At 40.3% G+C, this 23,087-nt stretch overlaps 1 protein-coding gene across 11 annotated transcripts in view; it reads left to right on the top strand.

The window, feature by feature from the left end:
- The window catches only part of AGBL1 (AGBL carboxypeptidase 1), an 822,820-nt gene that overhangs the window by 369,940 nt on the left and 429,793 nt on the right, over positions 1 to 23,087 (top strand). The window contains exon 22 of one of the 11 annotated variants that reach the window (XM_073226989.1): positions 20,372 to 21,747. The exons of the other annotated variants lie outside the window; for them this stretch is intronic. Coding sequence (XP_073083090.1) covers positions 20,372 to 20,638 — 267 coding nt within the window. The 3' untranslated portion in view covers positions 20,639 to 21,747. Of the gene's footprint in view, positions 1 to 20,371; positions 21,748 to 23,087 lie in introns of those variants that run through there. 11 annotated transcript variants of the gene reach the window in all.

The following is a 23,087-nucleotide window of genomic DNA, read 5'->3' as shown; positions in this document are numbered from 1 at the left end:
CATCATCATTATCATCCTTATTTTTCACATGGGGACACTTAGGCAGAGAGGTTAAGTAACTTTTTCAGTGACACACAGCTAGTAAGTTTTAGAACCAGGATTTGAACCCAGGCATGCCTGGCCCAGGAATCTTTGCTTTTATTGTGTCCCACCCCTCATGCTTTCTGCCAGCAGAAGGTTGTTGGTGGAAGGAGGCAGGCTTTGGAAACAGGAGACTAGCTTCTGCTCTTGGCTGGCACTAGGCAGATGTACAGCAACGGGCTTCTTACTTATAAGAAGAAGACACAATTAGAACTAAGAAATAGGTATAGTCTCCGTTATACTTGACAAAGGCTGCTTTTTGGGGATCCAAGGTGCTTATGGTCGGTCACCCAGACCACGCGTGTGACCCGGTGTGATGATGAAACCCCTAAAAATCTTCTGCAACACATTCTGCAGACATGCATTTCTCTGGGAAGAAAGCTTTCAGCACCAATTGGCTAATTGTCGGGAGTCTGTCCCACGCCTCCATCCCCCTTCATCCTATGTGACCCGTTTGCTTTTATGACCTTTCTGGAGTCAACAAAGAGGAACTGGAGGCATGTAATGCCTGTACAGTGGCAGCTTCCTACTGGCAGAGAAAGTGGGGCGAGCAGAGCTCGTCTGCCATAAGACAATCACTTTGAGTCTGCATGCGGCAGCCTCCCACGTTCTTGGCTGTATTCATTTTGCTTCCTGGTGACTTCCGCCCTTTTTCCATGAGGGATCTGTTGCTCTCCCACAGCTCTTTGGGCTTTGTTTGAGGGTACCTGTCTTCCCCATGTGCCAAGCTACAGGATCGCCTCTGTCCTCTCTACCACAAGCACAGGTACATATATACAGACAGACGTGCCAGTGGTTCTCAGAGACAGACTCATACAGGTAGCATAGCTGATAGTTTGGTGTGACTGCCTGTCTGCATGTAGCCGTCCTGGTCTCAAGCAGCAGCCGGACCTCTAGAGTTCTGATGGGAGCAGTGGTGTTCCTCAAAGTCGCTGTGTACGGGGGATGTTGGAAAGCCCATGTGAGCTACTGCTTGTAAAACATTTTGCACTTTTTTCATAGTAAACACTCAATACATGTACATTGCTTGTATTATTATTGATTGTATGTGAGACTTTTTAAGGTGAGTTTTCTTTTTTTAATTGCCTAAAAGTTGATTGTTAGGCTTTCTCTATCTTTTTTGTCATTGTTTTTATATTTTTGTATTGAAGTATAGTTGTTATACAACGTTATATCAGTTTCAAGTATACAACAGGGATTCGGCATTATTAAATGCTCCCCCAACTAGTGTAGCTACGATCTGTCAACATAGAAAGATGTTGCAGAACCGTTGGCTATATTCTCTGTGCTGTACTTTCATCCCTGTGATTAATTTATATTATGGTTCAGATTTTGTGCCTCTTTGTCCCCCAGCCCCTCCCCCATGGGAGCCACCAGTCACTTCCCTGTATCTGAGTCTATTACTGTTTTGTTCATTTTGTTTTGTTTTGTTTTTAAATTCTGCACATAAATGAAATCATATGGTATTTGTCTCTCTTTTCCTGACTTATTTACTCGTCAATTAGCACAAGTACAGTGGTGCATCTTGTTCCGTGTGTCTTGGGGTACTTTCAGTCTAAATCTTCTGAGATCATGAAGGTCTCTAGTCTTTACAGGTGCTGCCTCTCATGGGGTGGGGTGGGGGGTGTTGTTTGCACTGAGGAGCAGCAGCGTCTGCTTCATCCGGGATTTGTCAGGCTTATAGCATAATACCCTCCAGGGCCATCCATGTTGTCACAAATGTCAGGATTCCTTTCTTTTTTATGGCTGAATGATATTCCATTGTATGTATGTACCACATCTTCTTTAGCCATTCATCCATTGATGGACACTTAGGTTGCTTCCTTATCTGGGCTGTTGTAAATGATGTGGTAATAAACATAGGGGTGCATGTACCTTTTTGAATCAGGTATTTTTTTGTTTTGACGTGGTGAACGGAAACTCTCGTGCACTGTTGGTAGGAATTAAACTGGTGCAACCACTATGGAAAGCAGTATGGTGGTTCCTCAAAAAACTAAAATAGAAATACCATACGACCTAGTAATTCCATCTAGGCATTTACTTCAAGAAAATCTCTGATTTGAAAAGATATGTTCACCCCTATGTTTATTGGGTTTTTCTTTGTTTATTTTAAATAAAGATGCTTAGATTCCTACTCTTTTATCTATAATCATTCTATTCAGACCTTCTTAATTAGAACATTGGGGTTGGGGATTAGGTCCCTGTGATTTTCATCATCTCTAATATGAAGCCAGCATTGAGAACCATAGATTTTGGCTTTTACAGAGACTGATATCCATGTAGTTATATTAATAGATTTAGTATATCGAAAGCAACTTCTGTATGTATTACCTAAACGTTTCCTGTATTATCTACCCTTCATTCTATCAAACTTCCTATGTAATCTAATCTACATTATAGCCAATTCATAGGTAAGGTCCTAGAAAGGGGAAGAGAAATGTGTGAGCCTGCTTCTAGCGGAAGAATAAGGAAGGGGTGGAGGGCAGGCTAGAAAACAGATTTAAATCCTCCAAAGACTGCTGAATTTAAAAACCTATCCTAATCATGAGCACAATGCAAGGGTATATATTTTGGGTCACTTGTCTTTCGGAAGTATTTCCTTATTCTACAGGCAGCTTCATATTGGAATATAACTTTCCGAGCTATGAATGGGAGTGGGTGGGGATATCTTAATTTCATGAATATAATCTGAAGACTAGTATTTCTCGAAATTTCGTGTGTATCAGAATTACCTAGGGATCTTGGATGACAAAGATTTCTGAACCATGTCTCCATTTTAGCTGGGCCACGGTCCAGGAATCTGCATTTCATTAAGCATCCCTGGTGGTGAGAGGCCAGTCACGTCTCAGGAGTTTCTGTTTTGTTTTGTTCCTGATCTCTTTTGGGCTGTAGAAAATTTTCCATGGCTTTTGTTATGTTCTCTCAAATTTTCTGCCTCTCCCAACCTTTTGTGTGTGTGTGTGTGTGTGATTTAGCTAACTGGCTTAGTTCTCCCCCAAGAGTTGTACTTAAAAACTGTCTAACATCCCAATGAGAGTTTAAAGATGCTTCTCTTTGTGTCTGTGTTTTCCTAGTTCCTTCACACTCCCTTGTCAAGATTTCTCAAATTGCCTGTAGAGTAAAAGAATTGACGAACAGATAGAAGTACATATATATAAAAAAAATGGTTTGCCTATGTGTACATTTTTTTGGAGGGAGAATCTATAGTTTTCAGATATTCCTGCAAGGGTGGGCCACCCACCAAAAGATTAAGAGTTCTTGCCTTAGTTTGAATCCGAGATCTCCAGAGGGCGCGTTTCACGCTTCCCAGTTTCAGCTCTTAAATCAACTCCACAAGTGCTGGCTTGACTTTGCAATAAGCAAACAGAGTCTGCAAATCGCTATTTCTGCCTACTTATCAATTAGCACGAGAACAATGATGCATTTTGTTCAGTGTGCCTTGGAGTACCTTCAGTCTACATCTTCTGAGATTAGGAAGGTCTCTGATCTGTACAGGTGCTGCTTCTCATGAGGTGGGCCGAGGGCCGGGGTGTTGCTTGAACTGAGGAGCAGCAGGATCTGCTTCATCCAGGATTTGTCAGAAATGCAGAATCCCAGGCCCCACCTGTGGCATCAGGATCTGCATTTCACAAGATCCCCAGGTGACCCATGTACCCAGAAGTGTTTGAGAAGCATGACGTAGAGCACCCTTGAGGGGCAGGGAGGGGAGAAAAGCTGAGGGATCAAGAAAAGGAAATTGGGGTGTGCTGACCTTCCAGTGAGGGCAAGCACCTTTATCCACAGAATTTTTTGTGAGCCAGAACGAGGGGCTGTGTGTGGATGTGATTTAGGAGTTGAGTCATCCCTAGTGTGAGGCATTCTGTTAATCTGTACCAACATTTTAGTGCAAGGTGAATTTGTACCCCCGCCCCATGCCCCCACATCTTCTAAAACCTTCCCGGCTCTAGGGCTTAGAAAAGAGGATACTTTCCCAAATGCGTTTCATGCCTTGAAGTGCCACTTCATTCCTTCCCAGATACCAACAAGAAACCCATATGCTAATGTTATCGCTTCAGAGAGAACAATGGCTGTCACTTTGCTTCCCTTCCTTATTAACTGTGATTCAGCAAGTGTTGCGTTGGAATTCTCTTCTGCTTTGTTTTTGACCATGTTGCATGTGATCTCAAAGCACATTATGAACCTTAACTCACCACAGGCCTAATGGTGAAGTGAAATATTGTCTTCATTCTGTAGCCCTCAATCCCATAATGTCTGTCAGCATTGTGATAGATTATTAAGAAGAATTAAATAAAAATCGGAAAGCTCAGATGCTAATAAGGATGCCAGCAGGGGCCTTTCCTGGGATTAGTAAAGCCCTGGGAGCTGTGAAATGTAAATGCCCATTGCAGAAAAGTGTTCATTGTATCAAAAATAAGGACAGAATCTGGCACTCGGGATAATCCAATGAGCCTCAAATGACCTCTGGTCCTTTCAAAATAATTTGGCTTCAAAGCACCAAGAAAAAAAGATGGTTTATCTCTGTAAATCTTACTTTCCCCATGTGGTCAGTGCAAATGCACTAAGCCAGATAGCCTGAAGGAACAGACATAAAACCAAAGAAAGGATTGGTTTAAGGAGGGTTTTATTTAGCTTGGAGCACAGGGAAGAAGGACTAGTTAAACCTGCCATGCATTTCTTCGGTGCTTGGGTTATAACTAGGTTCTTGGGAGAAACATCTTCTTACAAGTTTGCTGAGAAAGGCAGAGTCCAGGTTCTGAAAGGGTTATCCATGGTGTTCTCCCTCTAGGAAAGGGAGTGGACCCCAGAGCACAGTGCTCACCCTGACTGACATGGGGGGCAGCTGATGGCTCCATCTCCCAGCCTATGTTTCAATCTTCTCCACCATGTCATCACCCCAATGGAGCAGGCTCAAAAATTTCTATTTTTTTTTTTAAACTAAGAGTCTCTGGCTCTCTGGCTTAATCTGATTAACTCCCTGAGTTCTTGGTGGACCTCACCCTCTTCTCTTACATGCTAGTGTTGGGGTGATGAGTGTGCTGTCCTCGCTTCTTGTCCCTGCAACAACCAAGAATTGAAGGCCAGAGACACAGCAGTGAAGCATAATGAAAGTTTTATTTGAACGCAGTCTAAGGGAGGAACGGGCTGGAGTCAAGGCCGGGGAAGGCAGGTGCACTTGAATCAAGCAGAGAGGAGGGAACAACAGAGGGAGGAAAGGGAAGCTCATTGAACTGGAACATGCAAAGGCCAAATCGGGGCTCGCAGCAGCCCCTCCCTGCGTATCTGGAGTGACAGAGAGAGTGAAGATTTGTGCTGAAAAGTCTGGAAAACAGAATGAAATAACAAAGTGCCAAAGACACCACTGGGAGAGCACAGAGACAAAGTGTTAAGTGGAGCAGTGGAAGTCTTTTGAAAATACACACTTCAAGAAAGTGGAGTGCGGGCAACCTCAGAGAGGACGAGGCGCACTCAGAAGCTGGGATTTTGTCTTTAGAGGCTTTCAAGAATAGGGCAAAGGTAAAGGGTCAGGGGCGTAGGCTTGTCAGGCGGCCTCATCTCATGATTCTGTCTCTGGTGAGAGACAGTATGCCATGGTCTATAGCCGGTCCTCTAGGTGATTCTGTAGGACAAACCTTGTGTTTCTAAGATAGTGGCCCCTCCCAAGTATTGGGAGCACATCCGTGAAGACTGCTTGCCTTACCTTAAGGTACATCCTTCTGTTCTTTTAGGCTAATCTTGGCATTTTTTTAGGAGAATAATCATGAGGCTTGCCCCTTGTCTCTGCCCGATCTCACCTGCATGAGAGCAAGTCTCAAGGTCAGCCCAGATTCGAGTCAGAGCACATGGAATGAACTCACATTGCAAAGGGCATGAGTCCTCTCTGGCTCTCTGGCTTAATCTGATTAACTCCCTGAGTTCTTGGTGGACCTCACCCTCTTCTCATCTCTCTCACATCTGTCTTTCTGATTAACACTTGTGCAGCCACTCACTCAAATCTGGAAAGGGTGGGAGAAGCCAGAAATTCAGGCTTCTCAGGTTGGTCTTGCTCTGTAACAGCAGCGATTAAGTAATTCCTCCTAGGAGTGCAACCAGTGTGCCCCAGGCTGTGGAACTGGGAGAATCTGCTCAGAATTGGTGGCTCCAAAGGCAAAGCCCACCACTGGGGGTCCAGGAACTGAGTTTACGAGGTAAGCTGAGGAGGTGCCCAAGATATGTTCTATACAACTCCCAAGATCTTTTTATGCTTTAATTTAAGAAGTTACGGTACAAATTGGCAATTTCAACAAAAATATTCAGAACCTTTAATCCTAAAATTCTACTTTCAGAAATTTAATTCCAGAAGCACACAAAGAAACATGTACAGGGATGTCATTGATTGTTAATGGTGAAAAAGTAGAAACCTTACTTCCCATCAGTACAGGACCAGTGAAATAAACAGTTGTCTGCTTGAGCGATGGACGACTCAGACAGAAAAGAGGAACGTGATAAATACATTCACGTGGCCATTAGCATTTCTGCACATTAGCTCTAATATTTATTGACTCTGTTCAGGTCAATCATTTATTCCTTTTAAGCTTTAGTGTAGTCATCAGAACAATGAGAACTAAAGCATATTTGTATGTGAAGCACTTAGTATCATGTCTGACACAAAATCCTAGCTAATTGCCTTCACCATCAGCACCCGTATGTCATCTATCATTTCTCTTATGTTTGTTATACTCAGTGTACTGTCGTGAAATCCCAGATGGAGGCCATTTAAGTGACATTCCAAATGCTTGATAACGTTTCAGTGTATGATTAGGATTTAAGCTGTGTTCTAAGTTAGACATAGAACATACCAAATCCTGTGTATCTATCTCAGTTACTCCATGTTGCCTCAATGTTGATGAAATCTTCAGGTGTCGCAAAGCTGGTACAAGCAGTTATTAGGTTACATGGCAAAATGTGTGTCTAGAAAGATCTTAGCAAAATGGAATCCTGGGCAACGTATCGAAAGAGGAGCTTAATATGGATAACTGGGAAGTCCTGAACTTGGTTGAAACAAAAAGAAATCACTCAACTATAAAAAGGTTTACAGAACAATGTTTAAGGGTTTTACTTACTGGTAATGCAATAGGATTAAAATGACTATGTTAAAAATGTGACTGTGACATTAGATGACATTAAAGTGATCATCATGCTTAGCATGAGCAAGATGGGATTTCTGCTTTCTTCAACTCAGAAAAATGCGTTCCATTCAGTAATATGACTTGACTTTCAGGGACTTAAGAGAGAATCGTAGTGCAAGAATATAATGGTCAGGTAAAAAAAGCCTTTTGAGCCGTCATCCTAAGGAGGATGGAGTTTATTTTCAAGGATAATAGGTGCCCAGCAATATGATGTAAGGATAGAAGTCATGGGATCCTATCTGTCTTTTATCAGAGGTGTGTGAATGGCAGTGGGGACAGGGAGACCAGGCAGAAAGCTACTGTAATAGCCCACAGCTGGGAGGAGGGCAAAGGCTTCGGAAGCACACAACAGAGACAAATTCAAGAGAGATTCAGGAGGAGGAACTGGCCAGAGCTGACAATGGGCTGGATGAGGTAGTGAGAGATGAAGAAGGGAGAAAAGTCTTGGGATGACTCCCAGGTTTTTGAACTGGATTCAAGACAGGAATGCAAGAAGGGAAATCATCTCATGAGCATGTGTGAGAGAGAAAGGATGATCGTAGCATCAGGAAGTAAAGCATAGGCAGGGAAACCAACTACTTTAGATGTTACTGCAGGAACTAAAGAGGCGGAGTTCGGTGTAATAGATAAACTCCATGGCCAACTTCCTCTGAAATTCTTGATTCTGTGATCACGCCATTAATGGATGAGAATGCAAAATTGCTGCATTAACCTCGTGAGAGACTTTCTAACGTACCCTTATTACTGCTTCCACACCACTGACTCTATCCTCATCACAGCCTAATTTAAATTCTAATGCTTATACTTCCTTGCACTCCAAAATTCTTATTATAGGTTTCTTTATTGCTACCAACTTCCTAATGGTAATCTATATATTTGGTATTATTTTGAATGAAGAAAGGGGCTGTGGGTTAAACCTGACCATATGTGTATTATAGAGAAGTTAAGGGCAAAACAATAAGAAAAGCAGTATGGCCCATAAATATGTGAACCTATGTCTTCAATTAGTTTTGTCATTTAGATGTTTCTTTCCAGACTTTGATGATACGCACAGATTTTACACACTTGTCATCAGTCAGTACAAATATTTGTAGACTATTCATTTTTAATTAACGTGATATCACAAGAATTTCCCACATTTCTCCGAAGACTTCATGGTTCCAACAATTGTATTTTTTCCAATATTGCATTTTATTACACTACAACTTACTTACAATTGTTAGACATTTAGATTGCTTCCATTTTGCCTGTTTTTTGCAACTCTACAAAGATCTTTATGTGTAAATTTCACTCCACTTACCACCAGTATTAGCAAGTACTGAGAGTACCAAATGGGAATTGCTAGGTCAAAGGGTTTAAAAATACGTTATGAACTTGATATTACAAAATATCATTCATCAAATTAAAACCTGGCTTGGCCTTGATCTCTCACTCATGGTCAGTGTAAGAAATTGCATTTCCACGTGGCATTTTGATCAACCATAAATACAGCAGATTTAAGCTGAATGAATGGGGGATCTCAGCATAGGAAGGACCACAGCATGGAAATGAAATGGCCACTTTTATTTTAGACATTTTTTTCAAATTCTGGCATCTCTTGATTTTGACAGTTTGCCTCTTACTTTCATCCCCGGTTCAGCTAATAGCAAAATGTCATGGCAACATTTGTTACAAGTTTTCTCATTCAGACATATCGTTACAAAGGAATGCATGGATTCTTCTGTCCACGTATTTCTTAGCTTTTGTGAAATGATTCCCTAAAGGAAACCACTGAAACAAACTATCAATTTGACTTCCAGATTGGACCATCCTTTTATCATTCCCTTGAAACCTCATTTACCATTGTCAACCATTGCCAGTTATCCTAGGAATTCATTTTTTGTGTGCTAACACTCCTCAGGGACTCCTCAGTCACCCATGAATGGGTTGAGTGCAGCTGTTCACAGTCAACCCCAAAGTGTAATCTAGAAATAAAATCTCCCTCTCCCCCAAATCTCCCTAATATAAATCTTCCTCACTGACTCTACACTGGTGCAGCAGTAAGACCATTTATAGTTTTAACCATGAAACATTAAAGAGATTACCAAGGAAGGTGGTACAATAGGAACCAGCAGACTTCTTCTCTTTCTCCAGGACATGGGGTGTTAGTATAATTTGGATTATGAGATTCATAGGCCATGATTATGGATATATGGTGGCATGAGACATTAAAAGGATTACTGAAGCAGGCATGACCTCTTTTGCTCAGACTTTCTTAATCTGGATACTATTAACATTTTGGAGGTGGATAATTATTTGTTGAGGGGGCTTTTACTCTGTGTTATAGGATTTTGCACAGTATCTCTAGCCTTTATTCATTAGATGCCAGTAACACCTCCCTAGTATTGACACTGAAAATGTACCCAGACATTGCCAGTTATCCCTTTGTAGGTCCATAATTGAGAGGTATTGCTTATCGACAGATATTTATTTCCCCAGGCCCTCTCTTTGAGTCTTGCTTTCCTTAAACAAAAAATCAGAAGGTTGAATTAGATGAAATCCAAGTTATCCTCCAACTTTAAAGGTATTGGGACATGCCTGAGCCAGAGAAGTGGACTTACTGTCTGTACCTTTCAACCTCTAGACTTGCCTGATTCCTGAAGTTTAAAAACTGCAACCATGTTTTGAAAATGTTTTAAAAGAAACGCCATGGTATTACCAGCTGGGGAATGTAAGGAAGATGGGCTACTATTTTCTCTAAGAAAAACAAAATTGTCTTAGAGACCAGAACTACAAATTTTATTTGTGCTAATGCCCTGAAGTTTCAACGTTGGAAGCAAGTTGGAGTATGTTGGAGTCAAAGACAGAAGAAAAGTGCTCGAAGCTAAGAGAAAAATAAGTGTGAAGACAAAACCCAACAGATTTCAAGTCTGAAAGTACATGGATTACTCCCTTGAAACATAGATAATGATAAGAGGAAAAAGGGCCAAGGAGTCCAGGCACTGGTTTCCCAAAAGCACATGCTTCCATTGGAAGGTGTCTTCTTTCAACACTTGGTTGCTTAGGTTTCATGAAGACTGGAAACTAGATATGAAATCTATCAATTGCTTTCAGAGTCAATTGAAAGCAATAATTAGGAAATTCAGAACACTGGCAAGAAATAGAAGCTTGGAAGTTGTAGGATGACTGTGAGGGTAGAGCAGGAGAAGGTGATTAAGGATAGTAAGCCGTACCCACATGCCACTGCTGTCACAGTGGAAAGGGCTTTTGCAATGCTCAGGGTCTGTGGATGCACGGGCATGCTGCCTGCCAGGCACCAAATAGAACCAATGAATTTGGGTCTATTGGGTCTATGACAAGAAAGAGCTTCCCCATCCTATCTGTCTGTCTATCTTCCTATCTACTACCTACCTACCTACCTACCTGTTTATCATCTATCAGAATGGATTTATAGGTTTTTCAGTGAGCTATGGGCCATTACTGTCATTTATTTTACTGCTCAGATGGCCCCAGATGATGCCCGAAGGAGCCCCTCCATGATACCTTCCTTCTTCTTTTGACATGTCCTCCTTACTCTGTGAGCACTTCTTTGATTACTGACACCATAAAATATTCCTTGTTACGTGTATACTTTCTCCATCCTAGCTATGGACTTTGCTTTTCTCCAAGGAGTATCGGCTATGTTTATTGAGGAAAAGTATGTAGAAACCACAATCTGTGGACTAGGTGTGCTCACTGCTGCTGGCGTGTCTTATCACACCAACCTGGGAGATAGGATATATATGCATTGTGTATGCCACCCTGATGGCCTTCAGACACCTCCTGGTCACACTAAAGGGCACATTCTAGGCTTCCTCTTCTTCCTATGTTTAATATCTTTTCCAACAATGAGAAACCTGGTGAGATAACTGAGGAAATTTCTACATTATTCAGGTAACAGATGAATTGCATTGACTACACTTCAAATGAACTTTATTGATGTTTAATTTGTATACAGCTAAAACACAACTGTTTTACCCATACTGTTTAATGAGTCTTGTCAAATTATATGCCACTAGAACCACCACCCATAATCAAGAGATAGCATGTTTTCCACATACCAAAAGTTTTCTCCTACTGCTTTATAGTTGATCCTCCACTGCAGAAATCAGCGCTATGCAACCATTGATCTCCTTTTTATCACTGCAGATTATAGTCCCTATTTTAGAATTTCATATAAATATATGAAACATAAAATGTATGTTCCTGTGTCTGTGTCTATTGCTCAGTATGATGGTTTTGATATTCTTATCTTGTGGGACATTTATTTCTCAGTGATAAACCAACCCTTTATTCTTGGGATAAATCATATTTGTTCATGATTTATTCTCTTTTCATGCCTTTCTAGAGTTGTGCACATGTTTTGTTCAAGATTTGTCCATCTAAACTTTTGAGGTATATGTGTTCTTAATTTCATTTATTGTATTTTCTTTAAGTTTTGGATATAAGGTAATGTTGCACTCCCAAAATGTGGTAGAAAATGTTCTTTCCTCCTATATTTCATTGAATAGCTTGGTTAATATTGGTATTGTGAATTCCTCAAATATATGCTAGAGTTCATCAGTGAAATTATCCACACCTGGAATTTTCTTTGTGGGAATGCTGTTTGCTAAAGAAATAAAGCTTTGGGGTCAGTACCTTCAAATATATATACACATAGTTGACAAATGTATGTTTTTATTTAATTTATTATACATCATTGTATTTATTTAATTTATTATATATATAAATACAAAATATATAAATTGATCTATTTATACTTATACTTAATCAATTGACTAATTTATTTAATTAATGAATTAATAAAAATAGTTTTAATTCTAATATTGAAATGTGTAATCTGGAGGCAGGTTAGTATGATCGCACTCCTCCTTCATTATCAGAAGCATAACAAAGTAAAATCTAATTTTTAAAACTCAACACTATAGCAGAGGATATTTCTACATCAATAACTACACATGAGTAATGTTGAGTATTTCATTTCACAGATGTGTGGCGATTTATTTACTTGATTTCTGCACTCAGATATTCACACTCCTTTTCTTTAAACCTGCTCTATGGAGGCCTTTATGTCAATCACATTGCTAATGTCAAACTCATTAATTGTCCCCACGTGGCTAAATTCAGTGGTAAGCTCTTTGTCTCTCTATTAGGTCTTCGTCAGCACTATTTGACCATGTTGACCAGTGTCTCCTTCTCAGTAAACTTTCTTCATTTGCCTTTCAGGACACCATTCTCTTGGCTTGCCCTTACCTCTCTAGTTACCATTTTCTGATGTCTTTTTCTCTTTACACTTCCTGTCTCTGCAATCCTAATGTTGAAATGACTGAAGGCTCTTCATCATCTTCTCTTTCCTTCCTTCTGTTGTCTCAATCCCTTGATAATCTCAGCCAGTCTTGTAACTTGCAGCACCCTCTCTATGCTGATGATTCCACATTTGTGTCTTCAGCCCAGACCTCCTTTCTAACCCAAAGCTGGCAGACGTCTTGAACTCATCTCCACACTGCTGCCCCCACAGCCTTTCTAATATCAGTTGCTGTCAATTCCATGTTTTATGGTTATTTTGTCCAAAGTCTTTGGATTTAACTGTGACTCCTTTCTTTCTTATGCCAGATCAAAATCCAGATTTTCTTGGCTTCTCTTTCCTAATAAACACAGAATCCTATACTTTTCACCATATCACTGCTTTATTAACTATCACCACCGCTCTTTCATCCCATCTCTCCACTCCTGCCTGAGTCAGAGACTCTTTGGGTTACTGTAAAAAGCTACTGAATTTAAATTTACTCTCAAAATATTCATAGCATGATGTTTTTAAAAGCTAAGTGCAATTTATCATTCCTCATTCAAAATGCTGCAGTGTTTCCCTAATTTGCTCAGAGTGGAATCTAAAGCTCTTTCAACAGTTGACAATTCCTTCCATGATCTGCTCCCAGAAGTATCTCCTCTTCATTCACTGCTCCAGACACTGAGGCTTCCTTACAATGCCTGGGAAATTCCTGGTATATCCTCATTTAAGGCTTTGCTTTAATCACTACAGAGATCTTTTACCAGAGATTGATGAGGCTAACTAACACCTTCACGTCACCACTCAACACTCACCTCCCCAAGGTGACCTACCTTGACCACTCTTGATGTCTGGAAACGCCTACCTCCTCACCTCTGAGTTCCCTGTTCCATTTGCCCGGCTTTCCTTTTTCTTTTTCCCGTATCACTCATTGCCTTCTAATAAATTACAAAATGTACTTATTTGTTGTATTTATTACTTATTTCCTGTACTCCTGTCATATTTTAATCTTCTCAAGAGCAGCAATCTTTGTTTGGTTCCCTAATATATCATGCACCTAAAGGACACAGAGTAGACACTCAATTCATTCATGTTGAATGAGTGATTTAGGCAGTTTGTTCTCATTTTCCAAAACAAGATGGATCTATTTTATGTCTATCCATCCAACCATCCACCTGTCCATTATCTATCTATATCTGTGTCTGTAACTGTATCTATATCTATACTTACATCTATGTATCTACCATTTTCTATCTGTTTTTGAGCATTTACTTTCTGTTAGGCATGGCATTAGGTAATATGGGGAAAAATAGAGAAATGAACAGTGATGTGCTGGAGCCATTCATATCAGCTTATTAGAACCGATTGTTAAATATTTGGGAATTTTATAAGCTGGTTGTTAAACCAATGATATCTTGAGATAGCCACACTAAGAACATTTACATCATAGAAATTGGAAAAACGCGACAAATCAGGGCTTCTCCCATCACCCCAACCACAGAACTGGTTTACCAGAGTCAGTGGAAGTGTAAAACTTACCTCTTGCTGTCAAACATTTAACTCTTGCAGTTCCTAAATACAGTTTGCAGAAGAACTCAACATGGTACTTAAAATAGACTCTTGCAGTATTTGTGTTTTGTGGAAATAAATGAAGACTACACAAATGAGAAGAGAGAGGAAGTGTGCAGAGCTGACTGTAACAAGGGAGTCAGCCACCATCACTTACATTTGGCAGACTCAGAGGCAGTCAGGTAGCTGCAAAGTTTTATTGTGAGAGATGGGCAAGGCTTCAGAATGGAGACTGTTGGCTCAGGGAGAATGGATAAATAGGAGTGGGGGCACTTACATTGTTAGCTTGGGAGGGTGTTTGAATTTCTCTAGAAGAATTGGGGAGAAGGGCCACAATGGGATGTTGCCCGTTGTCGACCCAGCGCTGACCAATCTGGCTGATGGTTACAGAAGTGGTGGTTTCGCTTTCTGGGCATTGTATGTGGGCCAGAGTTCCATTGTCATACACGGTCTGGCTATTGTCTGTTGTCTCTGGGCCTCTGTTTTGTTATTCTCCTGCTTGTGAGAGATTGACTAATTCGGAGAAAGCTCAAATTCCTGATACGCACTTCTCAGAAATTGCCACCCTCCTTAACTGTACTATGAGATTTTCTTGACTTTTTTGTTGTTGTATCATTTTTATGTGGCTGACCTTTTTATATGATAATTTGATGAGAGACCATCTGTGTAGAAGCACTTAAAACTCTGGGTAGGATGTAGTAGACCAATGTTATTACCAGTGTGACAAAAATAATTAAGAGTCCCTATAAGATGCTCTGGACTGAAGACCCTTAATGGTCAAGAGGACAAATCCCAGAGGCTATGTTGGTGAACCTTGTAGATCAAAGTAGACTTTTCCTTATGCAAGGTATAGCCTCTTCTACCTTGCCTGTTTGATCCAAGTACAGAATAACTATTAGCAATGGCACAGATGCCACTCTGAGTAGCCCACCAGAAATGTAAAGCAATGCAATTTTTACATCACTGTGCATGTCAAGGAGTGAGACTGATCTATATTCCTTCTAGGGCAAAGGTAGTATACTTAATGACTTTTGCCAGTATCAGCGATAAGATTTTACAGTTTTTATGTTTATGTGTAGGTTCTCCTCTACTGTTTGGGACACTGCTCTGACTATTATCATAAAAAGTGGGTCTACCTAAAACATGGCAGCCTCTATACTAAGGCAATAATAGTGAGATGACTTATTTTGACACGTTAGTGCTATTTAAATATAAAAATTCAGCTTAGATTTTGTTGCTCTTTCAGCAGTAAAACTGTGGCCCATTGCTGAATGTCAATATATGGATGAATTTGATATTAACAACAACTATGGAAATGGAACAGACTACCTTGAGAATGTCATGGACTTCTTGCTTTTGAATGTTCTCAAGCCCATGCCCTTTGGATAGTGTATATTGTTCCAGCTTTGAATTGGAGGTTGAAATAGATTAATGTCTCTCTCCGTACTAAAATTCTGTGACTCAGAATGACTCTTGAGAGACGCTGATTAATGGCTGACTGCTCTAAGAAACAGAGAATGACTTATTGTCGGGTAATCAGAGGAAAGAAAGATTGGTGTCACACTGAGCTGACTTTTGCTTAGTTACTGAGCCAGAGTTGTAAAGAGAAATTTACTAGCTTAATGTTGTTTCATCTGCCATACAGAGTATTCTATAATCATCTGTTCTTCCCCTAGTAATCTGGTGTATTTCCTCTTTAAAGACTATGTGAATCATGTAACTGATGATGTTTCCATTTTTATTTCAGCTGGCATGAAACCCAGGGGCAAATTTTCAATTAAACATTTTAACTGTGTGGGTTCAGATTGCCTCTATGGTTAAGCTTTATCTTTCTGGTCTCAGTCTCCTATTCTAAATGACATTGTCTTGGTTCTTTGTTTCTGTGTTTGGAATTTAATTCTATTATGCATTCTTCTCAGTACCTCAGATCCTTTGTGAAATGAGATGGAAAATGGATGAATGGGTAGATAAGTGGATGTATGTGTAATGACTTGGCAACTGGTGTCCCTTTCGGTAGGTGCCAGGAAGTAGTGATGTCATCTTGTGTCCTGATGATCTAGCAAGCTATCAATCTCTGTCATTTCCAGAAATTTCCTCCATTATCCAACACCCATGTAGCTTTCCCCACAGGTATGCCCCCATTTTGATAAACATCAGCCCTAGTCCAATACTTACTCTGAAGAGTGGTGATAAACAATGGGATCCAATTGGTTAAGAGCAAATTGGTTGTCCATGTCCTAGGGTCTGTTTTGCATGTCATTATTAAGGTTCAGTAGCTGCTAGATATGTAGGAGATGGAGCTTCTTGCAGTATAAGTCCCAGGTTGAAGTAAACTTATAAAAATACCAGCTGAATTACACATAAGCTATTTAAGATGGTTGAACGTTGGGTCCAAAATGGTGGTACACTTGATCTATCATCTTTGTTCAATTCGACTTTGAATTACTTCTGTAATAGTAAAAAAAAGTGATTGCTTCTCTCCACTTATTACTGATCTGAGAATGTCTAGAATGCCATGTTCATTGTGGGCCACATCCTTGGGGAAGGACAACAAAATACTGAAATGGGTTCAGAGGAAGTTAACCAATTGATGAGGGGTTTTGGAAACATGTCACACATCACTGCTGGAACTATGAACACTTGTCCTGGAAATGTGATTACTCTAAGTTGGTATGGTTACTTCTTTCAAATATCAGACAGATTTGTCCATTGTTTAGTAAACTTTGTACATGAATTCCATTCTTCCAGAAATACAAATACACCTCAATCTGAGACATATGTTCATTGTACCACAATGTGTTTCATGAAGTACCCGCAAAGATTCTAAAAGGTCTGACAAAAAAGTCTGTACAATGTGGTTTTCTGCTTTTACTGCCTTGTGACAACCTTTCTGTCAAAACCCCTCTATACAGACCTTCTAGGCTGTGTTCTGGGAAAGGCATCCCCTGGGTGGATTTCATCTGTCACTCCGTCTGCTTCTTGTTTTCCTGCTGCAGGCACTGTCGCTGGCCAGATTGGGAGAGATGCCTGCAGCCTGGAAACTGGTTCCTGGGACAGGAAGCTGGGTGGGGGGCACTTCACTTCCTTTGGCAGCATTCCCAACGCAACTCCTGAGTGTACTTTTATCACTAAGCAGTATCATAACAAGATAATGTAAGAGAGACAAATTGGGCTGCCTTGCTCTGTCAGTGGCATAGTACCAAGGAATTTTACATCTTAGACGTTCAGGACGCCCCTGTGGGAGACAGCGAGATACATCAGGAGCTAATGCTAATCCAATGAAGGCAGAGGAGAGTCTCTAACAGCATTCCCTGTAAGCTCTGACATTCCCCAAAGGTCTAGAGCCTGCTTGACTTCATCTGTTATTTCTGCAGACTTCTCCTTTTGGGAAACTACTGGATAAAATGCCCAAGGATTGGTGGTAACTGAAAATGTTTCTCCTCATCTGCTGTTCTGCATTAACCTTCAGCCCGACTCCATGGAGCAAACAGATTGGCCGGAAGGCCCACTGTCAAAGGAGATGGTGGGGACATGGGGGGACCAGATCATCTCACTGATAGTCATTCGGTTAAAAGATGGGGTCCACAGATTTGAGTAAGAATGAGCAGATTCTTCTGTTCTTAGCCAGCACTCAGCTAAGAGCTGTCAAATCTTTAAGCCAGGTATGGTCAAAATAGCTGGGCAATACATTATTTGATTTTGCTTTTAGTATATTTTACTCTTTCAGTTATGCATGACTTGTGCCCATAACACAATTAATTAGCATTTCTTGAAATTTGCATTTATTGCATTAGAATTTAGGACTTGAAAACATGAAGTACATTGGACAAAATTTGGAGCTGTAAAGTTAAGCACTAATCATGCTTTTAGTGGGGCACAAGTGGGCTAACTGATTCAATGAGTGAATAAATGAATGATTGAATAAATGATTTGGGGGGCAAAAAAAGCATGATTAAAGTACCTTCTGTCTCTGGAAAGACAGACAAGTTTTTGCCTGGCTAGTTAGGAAGAAGGCATGAATGGTGTGCTATGGGAACAAAAGGAACAAAGGCGACCATTTTAACTGGCCTTTTAAGCAGAATCATCAGTAATAACATATTCTACTTAATAGCAGTTTTAATTTCCTGAAGCCTTCTACATTCACCATATCATTTTATTTTGTGGTGATTTGGACAAATTATCATTATTATCCCATTCAATAGATAGAGAAATGGAGATAGGCAGGGTAAATAATGTGCTTAATATCACACAGCTGGTTAATGAATGGATTGAAGCCAGGGCCCAGGCATCTTGGCTTAACCACACGCTCCCTCCACCTTGCTGCTCAAAACTGCCGAATGACCTGCAATCCACGTCAGTCATCTATGGCCAACTGTCTTTTCTTCCTTCCATTTTTTGCGTTCTCTTTTTCCTTTCTTGGCAATACCACAGCATCCGATGGTACAAGCCATCTCTTTGAGCGCTCCTTAGGACTTCTAAGTCCTTTTCTTTTCACTCCATTTTTTTGTTCTGTATGGCAGCGTGGCTACCTAGTGTGGGCCTTACCGTCTAAATATATATACTTGGCTTTGAATACCAAATTCCCAAACCCACCCTTACTAATAGAAACCCTGGGCTTTTACATTCTTAATCATTACCTGGGGTATAATGGCAGTGGGCTGGTGGGCAGTGGGCAATAGCTCCTTCATAGAATGATTCTGAGGTCTGAACTTGATCACTATGTGAAGTGCTTAGCGCACATCTCAGCACACTGTGAGACACAAGTTCTGAATAAACGGAGGCTGTTGCTATCACATTGCTGTCTTGCTCACTGTGTGACGAGGAAATTGAAATTTTAAAATAGACAAAAATCCATCTTCTTTCCAAAGAATGGGAATGGAGTCACAGAATATACAGCACTGATTCAAGATCAAACCCAGGTGTTGTATGGATTGGTTTAGGGCCTGTCCTGGCTAAATCCCAGTCAACTTTAATATCGTCCTTGCATATGAAAAGATCTGTTAACGGGTGGGAAAATGCATAGTTAGTGGGGAATGCGTGAATGATCTGGTTACCAATACATTTGTGGGATCATAATCAGGCCTTACTGGAACGGGAGGCCTCTGTTTTCTCAACAAAGGGGGAATTTATTTAAAGATCAGGCCTTGAGTGGAGAAATGTCTTCAGAATTTTAAAGTGAGAATGCTGAAGTTAAATGCATTAGTAAGAAAAATGAATAAACTCCCGAGAGACAGGGAGACTTAGCCTTTTGGAAGCCGCATCAAAGGCGTTCCTCTTACGTGGAATTCGAGGACCTCCACCCCTCCAGGAGTGCGCCACTGGGGGTCCTAGTCGCCACAGGGGCACATCTTCAATCAGGCCTCTCACCCTGGCTGTTGACACATTGTTGGGTGTGGACTGGCCTTGTAATTGGATAGGAAGCTCCTTGCCAAACGGTCCAGTTACAACTCAGTAAAAATCAATGACAGGATGGAAGCAGGACAGGTCACCTCCCATTTGCAATGTGTGCTCCCTCCTGGCTTCACTCAACCAGCATTGGTTTCAGCTTATTTTCAAAACTGGAAGACCTTTCACTCCCCAGAATTCAACCACCTTGGCATCCATTTCTCCACATTGCTATGTAGACTCTCTTGATCATTTCCTTCCAAATACGGGTTTCGAAGTGACAGCATAAACTGCAACCTGTGAAGGACCCAATATCGGATGTGTGTTTTGACATCCCATGTTCATATGTTAATTATCTTATTTAAGAACTCGATGGAAGTTGATTTAGGAATAGGGGTATGAAATCCATGTACGATTTCTCTTAACACTGTTATTTCCCACCCCTGCCTCCAGAACTTGGGCACGTGGCTAAAGGCTTAGTGTAACACTGCAGTGATGCATGCTTCCCCTCTCTCTGAGGTCCCCAGTTCCTCATACTCATCCATTTTGCTTCCAAGATGGGCATTATGCCCGAGAATGGGATCAAGCTGGCACACTACGTACCAGAAAAGGAATGGTTGTTTTCAGAGGGAAGCACTGAATCGAACCTCTCAGAAAGGGGAGCCTGACCCCTTCCTTCTCTTCCCACCACCTCCATCTGGAAGAGAAGAGAAACAGAGAGAGTTGGAAGTTGCCACAGTTTAATTACTTCTACTGAGAGTGCCAGGAAAATTGTGAAAGCTTATCCTTCAGTGGAAGGAGCTGGAGGGGCCCACGGACATTTGCACAGCCTCTTTGCCATTTGTTTTTCTCTTTTCGTCTTTAGCTGCCGAGTATCAAATTTCCACTTTTCCTTTCCAAGAAGAATGAGGACAGATTGTCCCATAGAGGCTTCAAAATGGTGTTTCGGATTCTGCCACCAGAGATAGAACCATCCTCAGATGCTTCTGTGTTAAGATCCATGCAATCTGAAGCTGTAGGAGAGCATTTATTCACACCATTAGCTCATCATGTCAGCCATCTACCCATACAAACTGTATTCAAATTACATCCATCTCTAACTAACCATTGGAGTCCATCTCAGCAGACATGAAGCTAAGTGATTTTTAATTTTTGTGCAGAGAGGGGGCAACAGAAACTTAACAAACAAGCAAAGAAATAAAAATTAGAAAATTGTAATATTAACGTGTAAACCTTAATTACTAACAATTCACATTGCTATTAAACAGCAGCTATCAAGTACCATACATCAAGTCTACACATTTTATGTGTCTTATTATTACTTCTCACAAGCACCCTATGAAAAGAAGATAATATTCCCCTGTGAGAGACTCAGAGAAAACTGTGTTTCAATGAAGAGATTTGTCCAATGTCACCCAGTTAATAAAGAGAAGGGTTGGAATTTCAATCCATGTTTTCTGATCCCAAGGCTGGATGGTATCAGGTACACGTTCAATCTTAACTCCACAGAGGCTGATCAAGCTTCTGGATTGTTTATGCTTTATTTAGATGCATTTTCCCTCCCTATGACCTATTTCCTGTTTGTTTTACCTATTGGCAATGCCTCTGCACTTGGGTTGACCTCCACCAACCCAAACGTAGAATAGCAGAATTATCTCTGCCACGAGTTAGTAAGTTGGACGGGTAGGTGATCGCGCCCAGTAATTACAATTATGTGTAAATAATCAGTGAATGGCAGTGATTGCTGTTTTCTGTTTTTCCTATCAAGCAGTTAAAACTGGTAACAGATAATGAGTTTATTTGGTGGTTGAGAGTAACCAGCATTGCTTGAAAGAAATAAAGCTAATGTTCTAGCTTTTAGCAACAAGCCTTTTCTTACAAAGTGAAGTCCTTTTCATTACCAATGGAACATTGTAGAATTTCTCTTATTAAAACACTGACTCTTTAAATAGCCAAAGAGAAACTCACATCTTTAAGTTTGCGAAATCATCATGATTTGCTTTTTGATATCTTACATTTCTTTCTTATAGATTTCTTTCTTTGTGGATTTATTGTACAAATCTGTGCAGCAGCTAAAAAATTATCCTTTGATACAATGTATTAACTTTTTCTACACAGGGGGATATTTGTATGGAAGATGATGGTGCAACTGGGAAGTGCAAACTAGTGGACTTTCTTTCTCAAGGCTTTTATTCTTTTCAAATTTTTGATATACCTGGTCCCTTGTTAACATCACATGGAATATAGAAATTGCCCTTAGAAGTTCAGACATTGATTTTGCCAGTCCAGAATTACTCTCTAGTTGAAGCCACATTTTAATTTTGCTGAATGTGGTGAAAAGTTAGTATTGTACTGAAAAGTTAGCATTGTACTGAACTGGGCTCAGAGGTTTTGTGTGTGTGTGTGTGTGTGTGTGTGTGTGTGTGTGTGTGTGTGTGTGTGTGTGTGTGTGTGTGTGTGTGTGTGTATGTGTGTGTGTGTGTGTGTGTGGTGTTGGCTGGGACTAGAGAGACAGCATGAATGGGAAGAAGAAAGAGGAAAGAAGTCAGGGTGTCAACATTTTTCTAATTACTGAGTTAGTCATTTTGTATTCTAAAGACAAAGGTATAAGATTTGACTTCTGGGATTCTGCTTGAGCAAAATGGCATATTTGGAGGAATGGAAACGTGCCTTCCAGGATGTCCTTAGAACTATGTAGTGGATTTGGTGGTGGCACTCAATGTCCTGGGTTTTCTGTCAATTAGTTTGGGTAAAGTATTCAATAAAGACACAGAGATGGCCAAAATTAACTTCATCTAATTAAGTCTTGGCGGAAGTGATATGAAGATCTGTTTATTAGAATCTGACACATATTAGACACCTAGTAATTACCAAATGACTCATTTCTATATACTGTATCTGATTTTGTCCCTAAATCTTTTTGAGGAAAAAAGGAGAGGAAAATGGTATTTGGAGACAAGACTCAGAACCAGCCCTTGACACCACCTTTCTAATCTCCTTGAAATTAGCAGGCTTTGTATTTTTTAAAATTAATACATTTTTTGAGTACATATACATTGACAAAATATTGAGCAGAAAGCAAACAGTTCCCATATATTCTCTCCCCTTTCCCCTAATTTTCCCTATTAACAACATCGTGCATTATGTGGTACATTTGTAACAACTGATGAATCAACATTATTATCTAAAGTCCATAGTTTACCTTTAGAGGTCATTCTTTGTGTTTTACATTCTATGGGTCTAGACAAATGTAGGCAGCATTACAGAATATTTTCACTGCCCTAAGAACTCTCTGTGTTCTGCCTAGTCATCCTTCCCTCCCCTTGAATCCTTGGAAGTCATCCATCTTTTTACTGTTACTATAATGTTGCCTTTTCCAGAATGTCATAAAGTTGAAATAATGCATTAGGTAGCCATGTCAGATTGGCTTCTTCCAATTACAAATATGCATCTAAGTTTCTCCTGTGTTTTTTTAATAGCTTGATAGCTCATTTCTTTTCAACGATGAATATATTCCATTGTCTGGATGTACTACAGGTTATTTATCTATTCACCTACTAAAGGATACCTTCTTTGCTTTC

Source organism: Manis javanica, chromosome 18 (genome assembly GCF_040802235.1).
Source record: "Manis javanica isolate MJ-LG chromosome 18, MJ_LKY, whole genome shotgun sequence".
In the NCBI taxonomy this organism is placed as follows: domain Eukaryota; kingdom Metazoa; phylum Chordata; class Mammalia; order Pholidota; family Manidae; genus Manis; species Manis javanica.
This window is presented reverse-complemented; position numbering and strand designations above follow the sequence as displayed.